Source organism: Eretmochelys imbricata, chromosome 12, assembly GCF_965152235.1.
Source record: "Eretmochelys imbricata isolate rEreImb1 chromosome 12, rEreImb1.hap1, whole genome shotgun sequence".
Lineage (NCBI taxonomy): Eukaryota > Metazoa > Chordata > Testudines > Cheloniidae > Eretmochelys > Eretmochelys imbricata.
In genome coordinates, this window is record NC_135583.1 from 28,975,783 (window position 1) to 28,999,332 (window position 23,550).

At 39.2% G+C, this 23,550-nt stretch overlaps 1 protein-coding gene across 1 annotated transcript in view; it reads left to right on the top strand.

The window, feature by feature from the left end:
- CDH8 (cadherin 8) overlaps positions 1-23,550 on the top strand; it is a 182,356-nt gene that overhangs the window by 80,261 nt on the left and 78,545 nt on the right. Inside the window, exon 4 of the mRNA XM_077830891.1 lies at positions 20,061-20,228. Within this exon, the coding sequence (XP_077687017.1) occupies positions 20,061-20,228 (168 nt within the window). The remainder of the gene's footprint in view (positions 1-20,060; positions 20,229-23,550) is intronic.

Here is a 23,550-nt window from a genome sequence, read left to right on the forward strand (position 1 = left end):
GTCTAACTAAAATTACCTGAAATAACTTTGCCATTCATAAGTAAAGCAGCCATCTCATGCTTATGCAGATTAAATCTTTCATCAACACCAAAAAGTTCTGTTCAGAAGAAATTATTAGATGATGCTCCTAAATCAGTTAAAATGAGCCCGATTTTTACCTTGCTTGACCACCAATAAATTCCTCTTGGCTTCAGCTGAGTTGCACAAGGAAAACTGTTGTTCATTGACTGTAATAAACAGAGGTGTCTGTGAGCCTATAATAGTGTGTTATGCATATAATATGACAGAGATCACTCTAATAAAGTGTTTTCATGTGGTCAGAAGAAAAATCAAAAGCAACCATGGCTATGGAACTGTCCTTTTGCAGCATGGTTTATTAATACATTGTATGCCTTACGTGAATCTCAGGTCTATGAAAATCTCTTCTGAATGCAGCACAATGAAATTATAGTGATTTCCTGTTGCCAGAGAGAAACACGTCCATTGAATGGCATAGGGCAGTCCCCTCTTCCCACTGAAGAATTTTCTCATCCTAGCTGCAGTACCACTTAGTCCCTATCTCGTGCATCTGCATATATGTATGTAGGCAGAGGCCTGACCATGCAGAGTCCCTTTTGGGGCCTTAGAACATATTATTTGGTTTCTATAATACCTTTCAAACATAAGATATTACAAAATATTATATATAGTAATGACTAGAGTTAGATATATTGGTATATATCTAGTGCAACAAATGTAGTATTCAGTGTGTTCTGTGCTTCAGACACCAGAATCTTTCAGGAAGAAAAATAGTTTAAAGTGGTCCAGGAGGTAATAGCCATAGGGTAATATAATAAAATGAAATAAAGGAAAACTTATTTTGAATATCGAGGCGGGGGAACCCATACCTAACAGTGAGATCTTTTATACTGTGAAATTATTATCAAAGTGAAGTAGTAGAATTCCCATTGCTGGAAATATTTGAAAGACCTGGTAAAGCACTAGAAAATAAACTGTACAGAACAATATAGCTTTAGTCAGAGGATGCATTAGAAGACTTAATAGGGCTTTTTGATCACCAATTTCTTGGATTCTCCAAGGAGCAGCTCCTGATGCACATGTTCATAAGTCCTTTAGCTGTTCTCAAGAGCTGTGCAAAACTAGCAGCTTTCAAAGAGGAGCTGAAAAGTGTTTTGTTTATCCAAGGTGAAGCTTTTTCATTTATTTCATTCAAAATGACCTTCATGGCAAAAATCCCAAACCTAAAATGTTGTGAATTTGCCCTCGGTTTATTATTTATATTTCAATTATTATTATTATTATTTTTTTTTACCAATATTGGCTCTTTTTCTTTCTGGGAAAACTGCTTAATACAAGAAATGACAATTTATCTTCCAGGAAAGCAGATGTTTATTTTCATGAAAGCCAGTAAAATCTCTGAGGATTTTTTGTGAACCTACAAATCATGATTTTTCTCCTGTTTCATTAGTATTACATTTCCCCACCTCATTTCCACTCATCAACAGTGCTATCAGTAGCAGTTCAGTGAGTTCTTTTTATAAAGGTGATAAATCAGTTCTCTAAAATGCATTAACTCATATAGGGTTCAATTGTGACAGATCCTGAATAAGTGTGCTGCCACAGAAGTAGTCCCAGGGACCATATTGTGACCCACAGTCCGGGTCCAGGATTCCTCCTTACTCTATGGGAGAAATAATTTTCCCCAGATTTAAGTTTGGCACAGATTGTATCCCCTTCATCACCAGGGCATCTGATCTGGCTCACATGCTGTGGGGGAGGAGCCAAAACTCTACCCTTTCCCTGCCCACTTCCTCCTGACCTGTGTGGGAAGGGGAGTGACTCCATGGATGCTGCTCTGTGACTCATGTTGCTATGTTTAATATGGCCTGTCAGCACAGAGGAGTGAGAGGGTTCCTTTCTATTTCTGTACACCAGTGCATACCAGATCAGATCATCCTGTCTTTAAATTTTAAAACAAATTGCAGTGTCATGCTGGGGAGTTATTGGGGGTAGATCCTAGGGGAACCATGAGCCATACTAAATATTAAATCATAGAAATGACATCTGCATAACCTTGTTGTCTAGAATATAAAATGGCTAAACAAATACTCATTGACATAAAATTTATCTGGCACATCAAAAGTGAATACTAGCCTTGTAGAAACTACAGCTTTGCACTGTTACTGTTGACATGGAGTATTCAGGTAGACTAAAGGTTTATAGTCAAGGTGCTTCAAAAGAGTTGCTTCCAAAGAGAAACTGAGGAGGAAATATGTAGCAAGTTTTCCTGATAATCTGAGCATCTGGGAGTAATAGAATTGATAATGCCTGATACACACCAGGACACTTTTATGGTTTGTTGTATTCAGTCTCAGAAAGCCAACAGTAATAGATCAAATATAGTTATAATTTCCTAGCAGTTTGTGGCATTGTAAATTTCACCTTCTCCAGGTAGCGATGCATAAAACATGCAAATGACAGTATTCTCTGCGCATTTTTGGAGTTCAGCAACTTTACAATTTGAATAGTGAAGCTTAAAAATTAACATTAGCAGGTGAAGTGGGGGGAGGATGCATATGAACAAAGACAAAAAGTCTGGGTCTTCAGAGGAGTAAGCAGAATTAAAGTAGACATCCTGGGCTCCTTCTTCTATGCGTCTAATCTTAGAAATGTGAGTGCCTCATAACTAGTATTTTTCCCCTTGCTGAATAGGCTGGGACGATGTACTCCTAATACGCTAAGCGTGGTAATATTTGTGGTAGTTTAACTCCTGAGAGGAGTTCAGATGCAGTGGTGATAGGGCACTAATATAACAACTTAGAGGAGTTAGCGTAGGATCTTGCCAGAAACAGATGTAAAAATGAAGGAAAACCTTCAGAAGGAGGCAATTTCAAGTAGCGTAGCAGATTTCTGTTTTTTCCTCTGTGGTTCCATTTTCATACATCCATATGAAGTGCAGGAGCTTTCCACATATAATACAGATATTTGTGCACTCATATTATTTCTACAATTCTGTGCCACAGATAAAAGCATCCCTGTATGAATGGATGCATATAAAAATGTGAACTACTTAAAAATCCATATTTATATTTTCCATCCCTCAGATGTTGCAGTACAATATTGTCTGAGATGACTGTCTTTTGAAAATTTTCATCCAGATTCCTCTCTGTGGTGATGCCAGCGCCTAGTGCGGTGTTAGAATGAAGGTGGCTTGTTGCCTCCTCTATTCAGGTTCAGTTTCTAGCACAGGCTAGATTTATGCCTGTTATAATGACCCCTATAGTTAGTATAAAATCATAGAACTGATAGGATCTTCCCTAGTTACATCATCTCCTGCTTCCTTCCTCCTCTGGCCCACCCCAGCCCTGGAATATCCTCGTACACTGGGCACCACAGCAGAGATGGTTAAGCGCAGGGAGACTCGTCTCTTTGCCTTGTGTACACTGTAGAGGCCTGCTGTGCCTGGGGATATTCTTTGGGAAGCCTTAGGGCTGCCTTGCTTCCTCTTTGCACCTGCCTACCTGCCATAAATGGGCTACAGGATCTTGTTGAATCAGATCCTTAGTCAAGACTCTGACACTGGTTTTCAGTTTGTTTGGCACATTTCTGTGTGGCTGCATGTATAGTCATAAGTATTGGTAGAAGACCCCTGCTTAAAACAGTCATTTTCCATTACCTTTTATGAAAAATGCATTTTCATAGTATTCCATAGTATTTCTCAAATTATGATTTTCCAACTCTATTATGTAGGTTATAGTGCACATCCCAGAAAGTAATCCAGTCTTTCTATTAAATGTCATTATATTATTAATCTTTCTATTAAACGTCATTATCACAGTTTGAGGAAAATACTTTCTGGATATAATTCTCTCCTCCTTTCCACCTGCATGGTTTCTTCTACAGATGAGTTTTAACAAGGCTGTTAATTCATAAGTTAGAGAGGAAAAATAAATAAATATTTTTTTAAATGAAGTTTTGTATGACACCAAGTTATGACACCAAATTAGTGATGTAACTCTCACTGGACTAAATAACTGTCACCTCCATAAATCATAACTATAGCTTGTCAGACAGATATGGAGCCGTGGCTTAATTTTTCCAATGTTCGGTGTTAAGACAGGATTCTGATATTATTTATAAAGGTATGCAAATTGCATTTACTCTCCAATAAGTCACACACTTACAATTTTTTCCCCAAGAAGAAGCTCAAGAATAGTTCTCATTTTTCAGCTTTTCCTAAGATATTAAATCACAACAGTCAGTTTTACAATATGATTATCATAATGGAACATAATCTGAAGTGACACGGTGTTCTACAATATAGAGGTGTCAGAGAAAATACATTTTCAACTGTCTGACTTATTTACATTTCATATGAACTTATTAAAATACTGTAACTCCTACACTGTCTTTGAAATAAAGTTTCGTGAAGGCTGCAGTTTAACATATTGCTTTATTATACTAGAAGGCACAGTATATTATTCAAACGGAAACCCTGATTGTTTATAAAGCAGTAAATGTTTTACATTTTAAAAGAGGCTGTCTTGGAACTGCTCACTGGGGCCCTGTCTACACTAAAAAATTAGATCAACCTAGGTATGTGGCTCAGAGCTGTGAAAAATGTTGTGCCCTGAGTGCGGCAGTTAGGACGACCTAATCCCTGGGGGTAGACATGGCTAGGCCAACAGAAGAATTTTTACCCACTCTTGGAGAGATGGATTAACTACACTTAGAAAAGCCCCTTCTATCGATGTAGGAAATATGTGTCCTACGGTGCTACAAGCTGCACAGTGTAGTGCTGGTACTTTAGACCTGGTCTGGCTGTCATGGGTAGAGTCTGATTCAATAAAACTGAGATAAAAAACATGGAAACCAGGAGATCTAGAGAGCTGAGGTCGTTTGTCAGAGAAATATGGAAACTTTCACACAAGGTCATTGACTTGAATTCAGTCCTGATTGTTAGTAACTGAAGGGTTTCCATGATGCAGATGTGTTGAACATCCGTAGAAAACCAATCCAATTGAGAGATGACAGGTGTTCATATCACACACGTGTCCTCCATGACTAACTCAGATTGCAAGTCTTAGAGAATCTACAAAATAAAAACTATATCCCGCCACCATTACTTGTGTTGAGAAGTACCTTAGCCATTCACTGGTCCCATTAATTTCTGGTGAGCCAAGCAAGGGCTGAATTGAAGCCACTGCCTACTGATTTGAATGGGACTAACCACTGTGTGATGTGCTCTCACCATGAGTTTCTAGGTGGAATTCAATGTGTCTGGTTTTAAGCTACAAAGGCCTAAATTGTTTGGGACTTGGTCCGACCCCTCTCCCTAGGCCATATTGCTGAAGTTGAGATACCTGGTGGTTCTCAAGCTGTAACATACATGAGTAAGCCAATCTAATGGTAGATATTGCACCTGCAAATGGGCATGCCTGAGTCTTGTATTTTAACTCTGATCATTCTTCAGTCTTTATTTGCTCCCTCTCATTTCACAACCATGTTCGGAATAGCGTACAAACAAAATAATATAAACAGTATAAAATACATTACATTACAAACGTTTCTGGCACAATTGACTTCCTCTGTCTAGCTGGGAAATCACCTAGTTTATTAATAAATAAACTGTATAGCCTTAGGAAAAATGCCCTAGGAGTACTGCGAGCAGATATAAGGTTCTTCATAATAAAAAGGCTATTGGAGAAACTGGAGAAAGTTCATAGGTGGCCAACAAAGGCGAGAGTGATGAAAGAATATGATGTGATGAGAGATTGACTGAACTTTATTTGTATAAACTGATTAAAATGTGATTAAGGGAGGATATGAAATCATTGCACAAATATTAGACAGGTGTTAATAAGAGGGAGGGGAAAGGACTATTATTGTAATTATGTGTGGTAAAATGGAGACGTAACATCCTCAGACTAGAAAGAGAGATGGGGAAAATTGAGCTTTGATACAAGAAATGCAATCTGGAGCTGTGTAATGAACTGCCTTGGAAGGGAGATGAACCATTTTCTCTAGACAGGTTTCAGAGTAGCAGCCGTGTTAGTCTGTATCCGCAAAAAGAAAATGAGGACTTGTACAGTCCACTGTATTTTCCACTGAATGAATCCGATGAAGTGAGCTGTAGCTCATGAAAGCATATGCTTAAATAAATTTGTTAGTCTCTAAGGTGCCACAAGTCCTCATTTTCTCTAGAAGCTTTCTAAATAGTTTAGAATTAAACCCTACTGGGATTAGTACAGAGGGAGAAACTGCTCTGTGTTCTTCTGGGCTTTGATTGAGCCATGGCTCTGTGTCTCTCTTTACCAGCTAATGCTGTGTGGGAGGTGCACTAGTTATTGCAGATTTAAGCTTTCATTTAAAATAGTTTTTTGTAACTTTCTAGTTCTTTTGATTGTGTATTGAATGAGACTGAATGTTGTGCTGTCTTAATAAGCATGCAGACAGAGTGAACCTGTGGTTTAAATTCTATTCTGTTAAATAGGTATAACACCTACTGAAAATAATAGGATTTGCACCTATGTAAATGAGAGTCTATCTGTGCAAATAACAAATTTGTGGGGGGGTGGGGTGCTTTGCTAGCAGTTCTGAAAAATTGAAAAGAAAAAAGGTTGAAGTCAAACTGACTCCAAACACTTTTGGAATTTTCAGTTAATTGAATAAGTCAATTTTGGGTCAAATAAAACATTTTGTTCAACCCAAAAGATTTTGTTTCCTAGCGTTTTTAATGGGTTAGATTCACACACTAGCTAGAGAAGGGGGTTGTTTCCCCTGTACAACTTTTAAGTGGTTAAGGCATTCATCTGGGATGTGGGAGATTGGAATTCAATTCCATTTCTCTATGGTCCAAAGACTATTAAAATATTATATACAAAGTAGAACAGCTTCAACAGGAGAGACTGAGGCCTTGTCTACACTACAGGAAATAATCGACCTGAGCTACTCAATTTGAGTTACGGGAATAGCATAACTCAAGTCAACGTAGCTTAGATCTACTTACCACAGGGTCCTCACTATGCGATGTCGACAGGAGATGCCCTCCCATCAACTCCATTTACTCCTCTAGATCCAGTGGAGTACAGGAGTTGACAGGAGAGCAATCTGTGGTCAGTTTAGTGGGTTTTCACTAGACCCGGTAAATCAACCACCGATGCATTGGTTCCCGTGTGTCAATCCCCCAGTAAGTGTAGACAAGCCCTGAGAAAGACTTGCCCTAAATACCCTATTACTCAGTAAATAGGGCTGTCACCTGAGAAACCCAAGTTCAAATCCATGCTCTGCTTCAGGCAAAGTGGAGCATTGAACCTTGTTCTCCCATATATATCCAAAGTGAGTAGCCTAGCCACTGGGCTGGATGTTAAAAGGGGGGATCATCACTATATTCTTCTTCTCTGTTTTGTGAATGGCACCTAAGTCCACTTGTGAATCTAGCTGAGGGAGGGGGAGAAAAAAATGTCTGAGAGAATTTGGTGAATTCGTGTCAAATTTTTGAATAGTTTCAGGTCAACCAAAACTGTTTTTTTTTTTTGGCAAATAAACTATTCATCTGAAAAATTTCACCCAGCTCCAGCTGAAAGCAGAATTTGGCCCCTTAGTTCTAAAAGAAGTGGAAACTAACTCCCATTTATCAACAAGGGCTGTTAAAAACTGAACCCCAGTGGTGTCAATTTCAATGTTAGAGCTGTTGACGTACTTATATTTGACATTTTAGTAGATCCCTTAAGATTGTTAGCCACACATAGGATTATGGGCACAGCTTAAGTGAGTAGAGCCGAGTACTATCTTTTTTTACCTCTCCTCCTCACTATTGCTGGACAAGACAGCTCAAGAGGAATTTTCCAGTGTTCTTATCTTTGAATCTACACTGGTGTGGGGCAAGTCTGTCATGCCTCAACCAGAGAATCTTCCCAGCTCTTTCTTCTTGCTCTTCCTAGTGTTTGAATGGAAAATGTCAGGCCAGGTTGTGATCACAATTATATTGGTGTAAATGTAGAATACCTCCATTTTAATCATTGGTGTGTCCAATCAGAATCTAGTTCCTGTTTCAAAATCTGGGAAGCAGTGATTCATTTTTGGCTTCACTAAGTAGAATTTTCTTTGTTTGACATTGCTAGAAGCAGTGCTGAAGATGCACTCAGAAGGCCACATTTTCAAAGCAAGTGTGCAGTTTTTCCTGTCACTGTATACTAAGCTCCTTTTATCCTTAGGAGATGTGTTAAGGCATTTATAAGGCTAACTGTCCTTAGTAGATCCTGTGAGTTGTCTTGGTGATGACCCAGTGGGGAGAGTCTTTTGCAGAGAGATTGCTTGTGCTGCAGCCCTGGGGCTAATTTCTGAAGTCCTTGTTTTCAATCGTGAGTCAAAAGGATAATTCTCGTGGGTAAAAGCTGTAGGATCGGGCCCCTTGATCACAACAGGAGAAGAGTTGTCTTTTCATATTCATAAGGAAAAGATTTAACCACTGTGGACGTTTGAAAATAATTACAATGATTTCTGGTTGGAAAATAGGAGTGAACAGAACATTATGAACAGAGGAGTCTGGACTCTAAAGGGATGATTTCTGCTTCTAAAATTTACCAAGTAGTAATAATATTGGTATTTCTAACACTGCAGATCAATACCTATATCACCTCACAATGCTAGTGGATTATATTAGACTGAGGTATCTTCCTGATATGGAGTATGAAGTGCAGACTTTTGATTCTGTCTGATTAATTTTGTTCTTTAATAGAATGAATTCTTTTTTGTCAAGGTGTAGTCAAGGTCCAGACTCCAGAGAAACATTTTTCACACCGCAATAACAATAATGATGATTAGTATAAGCAAATAAAAAGATTTCAGTCGGTTCAAAAGCATCTAGTGGTCTGGATTTGGCCCACAATCCACCTATTGACTACCCCTGTGTGGCAGGATGGACTAGATCCGGAGTTTTCATGGCCCTGTGTCACCCTGCCCCAGAATAGAACAGTGAGAAGTCCTCCAGGCAGGCTAGAGTGACTTCAGAGGAGCAGCCAATCAGAGGGGCAGCTGGAGCGACCAGTAAAGGGCCAGAAGGGCCAGATAAAAGGCAAGCAGCAGAACAGAGCCTTTAGCTGCTTTGTGGAGCTTGATGGGGGAGTACCCGGTGCCAGGCTGGCTAGACGAACAGCAGGACCACGGACAGGTCACTGCAGAGAGCTCACCAGACAAAGCCAAGCCCAGGGAAGACTGCCAAAGACTGGGTGCCTGGCTGGTTCAATGAGCAGCAGGACCAAGGAAAGGTCAGTGCGGGCAGGTTGAGCCCAGGGGACTGAACACAGAACCTGCCTAGACCAGACAAGGGTTCCGAGATGGCCCTTGTTGATCTGGTTCCAGACTGAGCCCAGGGAGGGCTGCTGAAAAGGACAGCAGCTGAGGGTATTGAGATGGGCCCCGGCTGGGTGGTTGAAGAAGGCAATGCCTCTGTGAAGAAGACTAAGAGCTATGGCCCCATACCAGTACCATAATAAGAACTTAGGACTGTATACTCAGAGGGGAAGACCGCATATGTGGCTTGGTCGGAGGGCTGAGTCGCTGAAAACCCACAGAGAGAACCCTACTATCTCAGCCAATCTCTGTAACAAGTGTAACTACTTCTATAATGTATTCAAACATCTGCATTAAAAGAACATCAAAGTTGCAAAGTCAAGCACTGAAAAGTTCGGAAATACCTGAATATGAGATTTTTTGTGCAACCTTATTCTGGCCCCCTTGGGTATATGCATTATGATACGAAATTTCTAATGACAAATAACCATAGAGTTTAAGGCCAGAAGGTACCACCAGATCATCTAGACTGACCTTTTGCACATCAGAGGTTACTACTCCCACTCAGTTAGAATCATAGAATCATAGAATATCAGGGTTGGAAGGGACCCCAGAAGGTCATCTAGTCCAACCCCCTGCTCGAAGCAGGACCAATTCCCAGTTAAATCATCCCAGCCAGGGCTTTGTCAAGCCTGACCTTAAAAACCTCTAAGGAAGGAGATTCTACCACCTCCCTAGGTAACGCATTCCAGTGTTTCACCACCCTTTTAGTGAAAAAGTTTTTCCTAATATCCAATCTAAACCTCCCCCACTGCAACTTGAGACCATTACTCCTCTTTCTGTCATCTGCTACCATTGAGAACAGTCTAGAGCCATCCTCTTTGGAACCCCCTTTCAGGTAGTTGAAAGTAGCTATCAAATCCCCCCTCATTCTTCTCTTCTGCAGGCTAAACAATCCCAGCTCCCTCAGCCTCTCCTCATAAGTCATGTGTTCTAGACCCCTAATCATTTTTGTTGCCCTTCGCTGGACTCTCTCCAATTTATCCACATCCTTCTTGTAGTGTGGGGCCCAAAACTGGACACAGTACTCCAGATGAGGCCTCACCAATGTCGAATAGAGGGGAACGATCACGTCCCTCGATCTGCTTGCTATGCCCCTACTTATACATCCCAAAATGCCATTGGCCTTCTTGGCAACAAGGGCACACTGCTGACTCATATCCAGCTTCTCGTCCACTGTCACCCCTAGGTCCTTTTCCGCAGAACTGCTGCCTAGCCATTCGGTCCCTAGTCTGTAGCGGTGCATTGGATTCTTCCATCCTAAGTGCAGGGCCCTGCACTTATCCTTATTGAACCTCATCAGATTTCTTTTGGCCCAATCCTCCAATTTGTCTAGGTCCTTCTGTATCCTATCCCTCTCCTCCAGCATATCTACCACTCCTCCCAGTGTAGTATCATCCGCAAATTTGCTGAGAGTGAATTACACCTCAGTTACACCTGTATTGAACCCAACAACCTGGATTAGACCGAAGTATTCAGACCTCAGGAGACTAAACTACTTGCAGAGAATAGGGTGGACCGAGAAATACCAGTGCATGAGGTCCTTGCAATAGCAGCAAATTGATTTGGCGAGATGCACCCAGATGATCCTAGCAATTAACCTGCATACTATTTTTTTCCACAGGGTCCTTGCCTCATTCAGTGCGTGGTATCATTCTTCTTCTGCAATATCAGGGGCAATTATAGTTAGGCAGAGTACTATTAGAAATAAAATGAAATCCTAAGGATGCAGGGTTTACATATGTGATATGCAGTGAAAAATGTTCATCTGCCTTTTTCACTCATAAAACAATCTCATCTATTCTCACATTTTGTGTGTACCTTTGAAAATTTATGCTTGAGTGAATAAATTGAATAGTTGGTAAGAACAGGTGAAAAGACTGTTTTCCCCATAACTATGAAACCCAGATAGGGTCTACTAAAACATACCAGCTTCTATCTCAAGAGATTTTATTAAACGACAGAGAGATGCATATATGGAGGAAAATGTAGATGCTGTTAGTTCATACACAATGGGAAACGTGCAAGGTCTAATTAAAAGGAAGCCTAATACGTAAGCAGTCACAAAAAATATTCAAAATGTGGTAGATCTAGACAAATAAAGTACAACAGTTTCTAGGTTCTTATATAGAGTTTCTTAAGAGGTTTAAAATGTTTGTTTAGCAAGCAAGTAGAATTGTGCCCTTTTTCATTTGAATCTTAAACAAACTCATAACTCAGTGCTACTATTCTGAGTGTATAAATATATATATATATATATAATACTTTATACAGAGAATTAGAGTAAAATTAGCAGATCCTGATAAAGACGACATTGACAGTTCCTTCTCTCGTTATAAACTGAAACAAACATACCAAAAAAAAAAAAATCCCCAAAAATCCAAGACAGCACTCAAAAGTAGGTAAATATCCAGGGAGGATGGTTTGATGGCTAAATGTTTTTAAAATTATTGTGACCAATATGAAGTTTAGTCCTAATGGAAACTGAGGGAAAGTTTTACACACATCTTAACATAATTTCTTTTGTGTTCAAGAAATGTAGAATCCCACTAGTCTGTATGAGCGCTGAGACCTTGGCCCAGATCCCACAAGTGACTCCAAAAGGGCAGAGTCCCTGTACTGCTTAGAGCTCTGTAGAAGTCTGTTGGGCTCCATGTAGATATAGGGCTCAGGATCCTGCAGGATCAGGCCTCAGGGCTCAATCAAACCTCCCTTACTAAAAATACTCCCATTGAGTTGGATCAGGCCTTAAATTACTACTACACATAGAAGTAAAATTCTGTGCCAAGATCTTAGCATTAGGATGGAGACAAAACAGACATAACTGTACATCCCTCAGAGACTGATCTTTAGAAACCTGAAAAATTCTGATATCTTACTTTCAACAGATATGCAGAAATTTCTCTATTGGAATATGAGACACAGGAGATCACTTGGGAGGTGGTGTATTGGTGAGATAATGAATCATTCCAAGTTGGGTTTTTTTAAGTGTTTGCGTGTGTTTTGCTACTTCCCCACATATACACTGTTGTGTATTGTTTTATAGAACTATATTAATAGACATTTTAAAAAGAGAATAGAAAGAGTGGGAATGGCAAAGGGAAAAAATGCTCAAGTACTTTTGTGCTGCTTGCTCCTCCTTTTCCTCCTCACTATCTGCAGCCTCTGATGCCTCAGTTCTTATTTCCTGATCTTTTCCAGTGTCAGACACTGTGTGCTCTTCCAAACAAGTTTCTGAAAGCTGTCCACAGAGGTGTATATTAACTGATTCAAGTTGTGAGGCAGATTGTGCAAATTGCTAAATGCATTTAGGGCCACTGTAAAAGAAAATCCCATCCTGCAGCTGTTTTATTTGCTATGGAGCAGTGTGACACCAATAGCTGTTCAGGGAAAGTAACATAGCGTAAACATTGTGACTCCTATACTGGGGACTTTGGGGAAGATAGATTCCATAGATAAGATATCTTTTAGATATCTATTTATTGATTACAGTCTAAGAAAGCTCTCCCCTCAGCAACTAGACTCTCTGAAATACTCTCTACAGGTTCATTGACACAGCCTTTACTATTCTTCTCCTCCCTAGCTTTAAGCCACTCTCATAATTCTCTCGCCCCCCCATTAGTTTATGTCTCTAGCTGCCATAATTCTTTACTCTGGGACTTACTCCTTTCCCATTTTAGTCCACCAGAACCCACATTTCAGGGCATATCACAAAGATTATTTATTCAAGGTTTTTTCTGAGTTGAGTTGGGATTGAGAAGGTTGAATGAACAGGCTCTTAATTTTTGTGTGCACTAAGGAGTGCATTAGCATTAATATTAGGTGAGCTTCAATTGCTTTCTAAGAGACGTTAGAAAGTTTGAGTAATTCCTGTGACTACAGCTTGAAGATCGATACAGTGTATGAGGTGAAAGAATAAATAAGTTTCAGAGACTCAGTCCTGAAACCCTCTGTTTTCAACTCTTCTTATCTTCTCCTGTTTTAATCACATTACTTATTTAGCTGAAGATGCAGAGAAAAGGGGGGCTTTTGTGTTTGTTAATCTGGTTGTTAAGAGATACTGACACTTCTGTTCTTTTGCTGGACAGCATACCATTGATATTGAGCATAGCTGTAGTGGTGGTGACAGTAAACCCTTGTAATTCAGACTTCTTTGATGTTACAGAACATTCAGACCTGGTGATAGTAACAGATGCTATTAACTTTTTCTTTTTACCTTTTTATTTTGTTTGAAATTGAGACTGAGCTTTGTCTGTGACTTGCAGCCCATGGCAAAAGGTTTATGAACTGACACTTCATGTTGGGATATGTCTAAAACCATTGAAATGACATGGTTGTGCTGGTAACACAGCAAAATGAAATTGTGTGCTTTAAAAATCAGAAACTTGGAACCTTTATTATGGTATACAAAGTTTTTGTAGTATTTAAATCTCCACCCCACAACACCCCTTTTTGTCAACTCCACAAACACAGTGTTGCCTATTTCATGCAATGAGAGACAAATATCTGGATTAACTGTGTGAGTGAGAGGGAAAACAGTGTGGGTGAGAATTATCCCAAGAAATGCAATAATCCATGTCTTTTTCATAGTGGGCCTGATCCAAAACTGATTGAAGTCAATCCAGAGGGTTGGCTTTAATGATCTTTGGATCAGGCCTGATACGAAAGAAACTCATAATGGACCATATTCTGATATCTTTACTCAAGATTAGTAGAATCTTAATCATGAGTGGTCCCACTGATTTCAAGAAAGTTGTTTATGGCATAAAGTTCTATTAAGCATGAATAAGGGAGTAGAATCTGGCCCTGTAACCAAATGTGTGTCAGTTGTAACGTACTGGCTGTTTTTGAGAGAGCTGCCATTGATTTCAGTGGGAATTCCCCATGCAGTAAAAGGCCCTGCTCTTTTCACCTGTGACATATTTAGTGTACTATGTGCCTCTGAGAAATTATTTCCATTCCCTTCAGTGAGTTTTTTGCTCCCACTTTTCTTTCAAGCAGTGGACCACAATTGACCCTTATTCAGCACGTAGAATTCCAATGGCTGTCAATAGGACTTTTTGCCTGAGTAACAAGGACAATTTAAGTTCCCTGTTGACAGGTTGCTACTGGTTCTAGCAGTAAAAATAGCAGTTATAATATGAGCACATAGTGCTGCAGGGCTGTTTTCCTAACACTTATGAGGAAAGATTAGATTGTATTAACCATTTCCTAATCACACTTACTGCAGGTGTTTAGCATAGCCATCAGAGAGATGGACCTGAGTTGAAAAATAATTCAGATCCTGCCTCTTTCATTTGCAAGGTTTAAGAACTAGGGATTTGATTCCGAATTTAGGGGCTGTCCATAAATTACATAATACACTTTTAGGAGATTTTCAAGACCCGCACACCCCTTATAACACTGTAACACTAAAACGAACATGCAGAATTAAGAACCCACCCACTCCCTAATGTGTTACATAATTTAGGACTGCCCCATATTAAGATAGGGCAAAAATATGATTATATTATATTAAGAAAACCCACAGTATTTTAGAATAATGGTCCACAACAGAATTGGGTGGGAAACAGTTTTACCATCTTGTCAGAAATTTTGAGATGTTTTCCCAAATAGTCACAAAAAGTCTAAATCTCAAATTTTCATGAACCAGGAATCCTGGGAGGGAAATGGATTGGGTCAATGGAATTGTTTTATTTTGAAAATTTTAAAATGTTTTGTTTTTCATATTTGTAATCTTTTTAGTATAAATTAACTCAAATCTGAAACACAACTCATTTAAAAAAAACAACACTTTTTTTCTTTTTAGTTTCCAAAATGTCAAAGCATCCAATCTTGACAAATTTCATTTTTTTAAAATTTTATTTTTGAATCAAGAGATTAATCTAAACAGACCCTTTCCCTTGAACCATTTCAGTTTTGACTAAATATTTAGTTAGAAAATCACGATTAGCTCTTGACAACACTGAAGCTTATAATAGTGCTAAAAGAAAAGGAGTACTTGTGGCACCTTAGAGACTAACCAATTTATTTGAGCATAAGCTTTCGTGAGCTACAGCTCACTTCATCGGATGCATACTGTGGAAAGTGTAGAAGATCTTTTTATATACACACAAAGCATGAAAAAATGCCTCCTCCCACCCCACTCTCCTGCTGGTAATAGCTTATCTAAAGTGATCACTCTCCTTACAATGTGTATGATAATCAAGTTGGGCCATTTCCAGCACAAATCCAGGTTTTCTCACCCCCCCACTCCCCACACACACACACAAACCCACTCTCCTGCTGGTAAAACACAAGATCAAATCCGCACAGACACACCCCTGGAACCCCGACCTGGGATATTCTATCTACTACCCAAGATCCATAAACCTGGAAACCCTGAGCGCCCCATCATCTCAGGCATTGGCACCCTGACAGCAGGATTGTCTGGCTATGTAGACTCCCTCCTCAGGCCCTACGCTACCAGCTCTCCCAGCTACCTTCAAGACACCACTGACTTCCTGAGGAAACTACAGTCCATCGGTGATCTTCCTGGTAACACCATCCTGGCCACTATGGATGTAGAAGCCCTCTACACCAACATTCCACACAAAGATGGACTACAAGACATCAAGAACACTATCCCCGATAATGTCACGGCTAACCTGGTGGCTGAACTTTGTGACTTTGTCCTTACCCATAACTATTTTACATTTGGGGACAATGTATACCTTCAGATCAGCGGCACTGCTATGGGTATCCGAATGGCCCCACAGTATGCCAATATTTTTATGGCTGACTTAGAACAACGCTTCCTCAGCTCTCGTCCCCTAATGCCCCTACTCTACTTGCGCTATATTGATGACATCTTCATCATCTGGACCCATGGAAAAGAAGCCCTTGAGGAATTCCACCATGATTTCAACAATTTCCATCCCGCCATCAACCTCAGCCTGGTCCAGTCCACACAAGAGATCCACTTCCTGGACACTACAGTGCTAATAAACGATGGTCACATAAACACCACCCTATGCCGGAAACCTACTGACCGCTATTCCTACCTACATGCCTCCAGCTTTCATCCTGACCACACCACACGATCCATCGTCTACAGCCAAGCTCTGCGATACAACCGCATTTGCTCCAACCCCTCAGACAAAGACAAACACCTACAAGATCTCTATCAAGCATTCTTACAACTACAATACCCACCTGCAGAAGTGAAGAAACAGATTGATAGAGCCAGAAGATTTTCCAGAAGTCACCTACTACAGGACAGGCCTAACAAAGAAAATATCAGAACGCCGCTAGCCGTCACCTTCAGCCCCCAACTAAAACCCCTCCAATGCATTATTAAGGATCTACAGCCTATCCTTAAGGATGACCCAACACTCTCACAAATCTTGGGAGACAGGCCAGTCCTTGCTTACAGACAGCCCCCCCAACCTGAAGCAAATACTCACCAGCAACCACATACCACACAACAGAACCACTAACCCAGGAACCTATCCTTGCAACAAAGCTCGTTGCCAACTGTGCCCACATATCTATTCAGGGGACACCATCACATGGCCTAATAACATCAGCCACACTATCAGAGGCTCCTTCACCTGCACATGCACCAATGTGATATATGCCATCATGTGCAAGCAATGCCCCTCTGCCATGTACATTGGTCAAACTGGACAGTCTCTACATAAAAGAATAAATGGACACAAATCAGATGTCAAGAATTATAACATTCATAAACCAGTCGGAGAACACTTCAATCTCTCTGGTCACGTGATTACAGACATGAAAGTTGCTATATTACAACAAAAAAACTTCAAATCCAGACTCCAGCGAGAAACTGTTGAATTGGAATTCATTTGCAAATTGGATACAATTAACTTAGGCTTGAATAGAGACTGGGAGTGGCTAAGTCATTATGCAAGGTAACCTATTTCCCCTTGTTTTTTCCTACCCCACTCCCCCTCAGACGTTCTTGTTAAACCCTGGATCTGTGCTGGAAATGGCCCACCTTGATTATCATACACATTGTAAGGAGAGTGGTCACTTTAGATAAGCTATTACCAGCAGGAGAGTGGGTTTGTGTGTGGGGGGGTGGGGGGTGAGAAAACCTGGATTTGTGCTGGAAATGGCCCAACTTGATTATCATACACATTGTAAGGAGAGTGGTCACTTTAGATAAGCTATTACCAGCAAGAGAGTGGGGTGGGAGGAGGTATTTTTTCATGCTTTGTGTGTATATAAAAAGATCTTCTACACTTTCCACAGTATGCATCCGATGAAGTGAGCTGTAGCTCACGAAAGCTTATGCTCAAATAAATTGGTTAGTCTCTAAGGTGCCACTAGTACTCCTTTTCTTTTTGTGAATACAGACTAACACGGCTGTTGCTCTGAAACCTGTCATAATAGTGCTAGTGCAATGATCTATGTGATTACTGCAGGAGAGCGTATTCATTTTTTATAAGCATGCCTCCTCCTCCCCCACCAATATGGTTTTGGTTTGGCCATATATTCAGCCATAAAATTTAGCTCTAGGTTTGAATTCCAGCCACCACTGAAGTTCAAGGATAATTGAATTCAGAGTTCTGAATCAGGCCCCTCTCTAACTGGGATAGGTACGAGACAAAATTTCATACCTGGAATGAACAGATGCAATCCATTGACATTGACAGGATTCGTAGATTCCAAGGCCAGAAGGAATCACTGTGATCATCTATTCTGACCTCCTGTATAACACAAGCCATAGAACTTCCCCCCAAAAAACCTCTGGAGCAGATATTTTAGTAAAACATCCAGTCTTGACTAGCTTCATACTTCCATTTCAAATTTGGTCCATAATATTTACTGTAAATATCTGGATACATATAATCCTGGAGCCTCAGCCTTCCTGCTGCCCTGCAAGAACAGAGTATCTTTTTTCCCCGGAGCTCATTCTTATTAATGTAAATCAGCCTTCTTGTCAGAGCAGGAGGCATTTGAAGGCTCCGGGATTGTACTATTCGCAATAGGTAAATAATCCAATGATTTTGTTTTAAAGAAATCTTGATTATCAGAGAACATAACCCAAGCAGTTCTTAGATTTGCACATAATAGAAATAAATATTTTGTTAAAAGATAATGAAAACAGATGTGTGATCTGTCATGTGACTCTTTTTTTATGCCATGTATTAGAATTGCTGCCTTTTTAAAACAAAAGTGAATCCTAAATTCTTACTGAGTTAGTGTAAGTGTTTCCACATAAACAGTATCCTCCAGCTGAGAGTTCTGGAAATATGGGCCCTTAGAAAGAGACATTCTTTTCCATGCCTGATAAGAGCCCTAGAGCATCGTGGTTTAAAAAGACCACTGCACTGGTGGATTAGATTTCCCTTGGCACTCTTACGCTTCACTTACTACTAAGATGATTCAATAACTTGAACTCCTTGCTCTCTTTTCACAGACAGATGATTTCATTAAAAAGTATTATTCAAAACCAGGATTAATGGGGCAGGGAGGAACCTTCCCAGAGAAACTACTTTATGTTGTATTTTGATTTAACATTTATAGAGGCTTCCGTTATAGGGGTTCTTTTTGTTATGGTGGACATGGCTGAATTTTCCACTACATATTTGGTGTTGTATTTCCCATTCTAAGTATAGAGAATGCTGTGAATATGGCAGTGATTTAAGGGTGGTGATGTGGCTAATGATTATTTTTTAAAATTATGTCTGTTCTATATGATTGGAAGTTGTGAATTTCAAGGCATAGCATCATATTGCTGCTGTTGTAAGCGTGATATTGTTCTTTAATTTTGTGTAGGTTTATTTTTTTCCCATTGCAGGCCCCAATACTGCCATGAGAACCATGTAGGCACCGTGACTTTAATGGGGGTTTATGGTGGGGTGAGGGTTGGGGGTAGTAGTCTACCTGCATGGATCTCCCTGCAAGATAGGAGTTTTAGTTTGGCCATTAACCATATTGTTTCTGAGAATCACAGAGCTGTTTCACTTCATCAAAACCCTTTTAAATATATGAACCCAATCTTGCCCTACACTTGCAATGGGAGCTCTGCCTGAGCAAAGACTACATGAATGACTGCTGATTCTGGAGATCTTTCTCAAAGATATTGCATCACTCAAACAAAAGTTATGGGTTTGATGCAGGAATTACAGCATCAAACAAAATTACAAAACAAAATTACAGCATCACAGGTTCCATTTCCTGTGCTGTTCATGAGGTCAGATTTAAAAATGGCCCTTCTGGCTTTGAAATCTATTAAATTGTTGTACTGTGGGATTCTGGAAAAAAAGCTCTGTTTGCACTATGTAATTTGCTGCTGTTTGTGATGTTAATGGCAAAATTTCTATTGACCTCAGTGGGGAAAGAATCTAAGTTTATGTCAGAAAGTAAGTTGTAGAAATGAAAATATATCAGAGGCTTGATTGATTTTGCTCCGCTGGTTTATAATTTCATTGTATTTTTAATGAGACAAAAGGCAGGAGACTTCTCATACACTTTTCTGGACGTCTACAAGTTCTTTCTGCCTTGGTATCAAAAAGAGCCAACTTCAACTGGGCAGATAAGAGTTCACTTTTTATACTGATATTTGCCTAAATAGAAATTACATGAAAAACTTTCTCTGTTCTTAATCATGTGTTTTTTCTTTTCTTTATTGTAAATTCGGTATGAATCTAACCAACCTCATGATTCCTTCCCCCTTCCTTTTTTTTGTCCAGCTATAATTAAAACTGCCCTCCCAAACATGGACAGAGAAGCCAAAGAAGAATACTTTGTGGTCATCCAAGCAAAGGACATGGGCGGACATATGGGTGGATTGTCTGGAACCACAACAGTGACAATTACACTCACTGATGTTAATGACAACCCTCCCAAATTTGCACAGAGTAAGTGTGCCTGTTCTCCTGATTTAATGTGTAACACACGTCTTTGTATTTTAACATTTATATTGCATTTGCTTACTGCAGAGATTTTTTTGCAAAAATGTAGCAAGGGCGAAATACAGTATCCTGGACCACAGACTGATTAAGAGCTTTTGGAAAGAGAGTTGTGCCCATATACATTGATGAGCAAACACATGAGCATGCAGAAGGAGGAAGGAAATATTTATTTATTGTATTGTCTCTAAGATTCTAGTTACTTTTAATTCTATTCCTGCCTTATGTGAAGGTAGGTACAGTAATACTAGTTTTAGAAGACTAGTTTTAAAATAGTTGATAAAAGAAATAAAGGTTTGACTGAGTATGAGAGGAGATTTTTTTTTTTTTTTTAAATATGAGTCTAGTTAATTGTTGACCTTTAATTCAAAATCCATATTTACTGCTATGGTTCCAATGCATGTCTTGCTGGGTTAGGTTAAAATGATTTGGCACCCTGCTGAGCTTCTCTGCAGTGCTTTGTAATCTGTTTCAAAGTTAAAAAAAGAAACATAACTGGTTTGATTTTATTTGGAATAGTGTATTTTTATGTCATGTTAGAATATATTCCTCTAATGTGTAATCTTAACTCTTCAGAAAAAAGCCTGGATGATTAGATAAGTGGGTAGGCAGTTAGGGCTGGGAAATATTTTAATGTTGACATTGGGTCATCTTATACTTCTCTACATATGTGATTTTAAAACAAATTATTTGTGTGTCCAAAGTGAAATTCATCCCATCAAGATGGAGATACCTATGCACCATTTTAAACTCCACTTTGCCCTTTTTTGAGGATTTAAATAGTGTCTTATGCCAGACCCCTACACAGTGTAAATTTCATCCCTAGAGCTTAGGATAGGTGCATATAAGTGGAGGGAGAAGAAGAAAATATAATAAAATAAGTAAGCAGCTATAAGGGGTTACTGTGAACAAAGTTATTTTAATACCTAATTTCAGTGGTGTTTATAAGTGATAAGTACTGAATGCACAATCTTTTTTTCCCCTTTTTTCTCTTGTTATGTTATATGATGAAGTCCCTGAGTTTCTTACTTCACATCACATTGTGTCACATGGCCTTGTGCATCAGTGTTATACAATCTAAGGTGACGTGCCCCTTAATGATGCAAACATTTATAGATGAAGCTAATATGTGAGCTGTATCACCACAGTGCAGAGACATTTATTTTGTATATGTGTAATGGACAATAGTTATAAATCTGTAACTACAGGGCTATTCTGGCCAGATATCTAGCTTTTGTACTTACATCAGAATTAGTTACACCTTTGTCAAAGGGCTTTAATGCCAATATGAAATGAGCTGATAGTGTCGATCCAGGACTTATGAAACAGATGAGCAGATCAGAAAATCATTACATAGCTGGTACTAATTGTTTCTCTTGTTGGGAGTCTCAACCTGGAGATCAAGGACTGAATGGGTATGGAGACTAAGGGCTTGTCTACACTTACTGAGGGATCGACATTCGGCAATCAATGCATCAGCGGTCAGTTTAGCGGGTCTAGTGAAGACCTGCTAAATCGTCCGCAGATCACTCTCCCAGTAACTCCTGTACTCCATCTGAACGAGAAGCCCAAGGGGAGTCAACAGGAGAGTGTCTCCCATCGACAGCGTAGTACCCTGCAGTAAGTAGATCTAAGTACTTCGACTTCAGCTACGTTATTCACAAGGCTGAAGTTGCATAACTTAGATCCATCTCCCCCCGTATTGTAGACAAGGCCTAAGTTGTACTTTTACCCTATAAACTCCTCACATGTGGTCTTTCCAGCTTTGGATTTTGAAACACATTGACGGGGCAATATGAGTAAGCCTGCTCCACCACTCCTTGTGATGTACCGGCTAGGTGGACAATTAATGTGGACTAATACTTTTTCAGATCTAAACATAAATACAAAAAGAGCTGTAATGTCCAGCACTTTTCATCAGTGCAAAGATTCATATATAGATTTTTTTATTTATATAAAGCAATAACAGAAAAAAGAAATCCTGTATAAAGAGGATACACATTGTTAAATATTGTATCTGGACACTATTGTCATTATGGACTTTTAGAACTGAGTATTCATAGCCAGGCTGGCTAATATTGCAGATTAGTCATGGCTCTAATCTTATACAATCATTGTTCAATTCTTTGACACTTGTTAGGACACCTTTGTTAAAGCACAGTTTGCATTTGCCTGGTAGAGCCAAAATAAGAAAGGATCATGCTTACAATGGAGACTTACCAGAATGAAATGGAAATTCGTAAGATGTAATACCTGCTGCTTTCACAATAAATCATAATGAACCTAGTGTGTTTTATTGGTTTATTGTTTGCAGGCAGGACACAAATGTATGTTTATGGTTAGATTTGAAAGAGCCTCCTGGGTTTTAGAAATGAAAAAGATAAACTTTCACTACTTCTGTGCTCTCTTTGAAATCATTTTAGAGTCATTTTATAAAACATTGAAGTTTTTAACCTAACAGTTTACCATAAGATTATATTCAGAAGAACTTTTCACTGCTGAGAAAAGTTAGAATGCTTTAAAATAAGCTTAGAATGGATTGCTGGTCACAGTCTGAACTATGATGTCATGGCAGACCTCTTCATAAGTCTTAGGGACTATTTTTATCCATTAGTCAACAACGTGGAAAAATAAATGTTAATTTTGTATATCTTCTTTGTAAATCAGAGAAAAAAATACCTCCTTAAAGAATTTCAATCAACTGTGTAGAGAGACAAACCATGATGTGTGGACAGCGGTATAAATCATAAATACATAATTTAGTCTCTGGAGGAAACTGATTGCTATGGCTGCTCATTGTTTCTGAGCTTTTATGTGTTTGAGGATTCTCAATGATCTCCAAATTATGTCTTCAGCCTGGGAAACATTAAAGAAAAAATAAATTATAGATTAAACTGCTGTTACTTTTCCTGCCCCATGCAAATGTCAGTTTTATACAGTAAACACAGTGACACAAATGTTAATGACATCAAAAGAGATGAACTCCTCTAGAGAGAGTTGGTGTAAAGTGAAAAGGAAAAATTTGGGAAGGAATCCAGTTAATTTTAGGGAAGACTATATATATATGCTTTTTGATATCCAATGTATATATTTACGTATTTTGTATATTTGCCCGTTTCCTTACTCATATTGGAATGTTGTCAGTGTAGTTAATACACTAATTAGCATATCAGCAAATCATGGTTTCAGAAAACGAAAAGCAGCATATTCAGCTAAAAATCACACATTGTAGTGTAGCAAACTGTCATTGAGAGGGAATGAAAAGAACAGG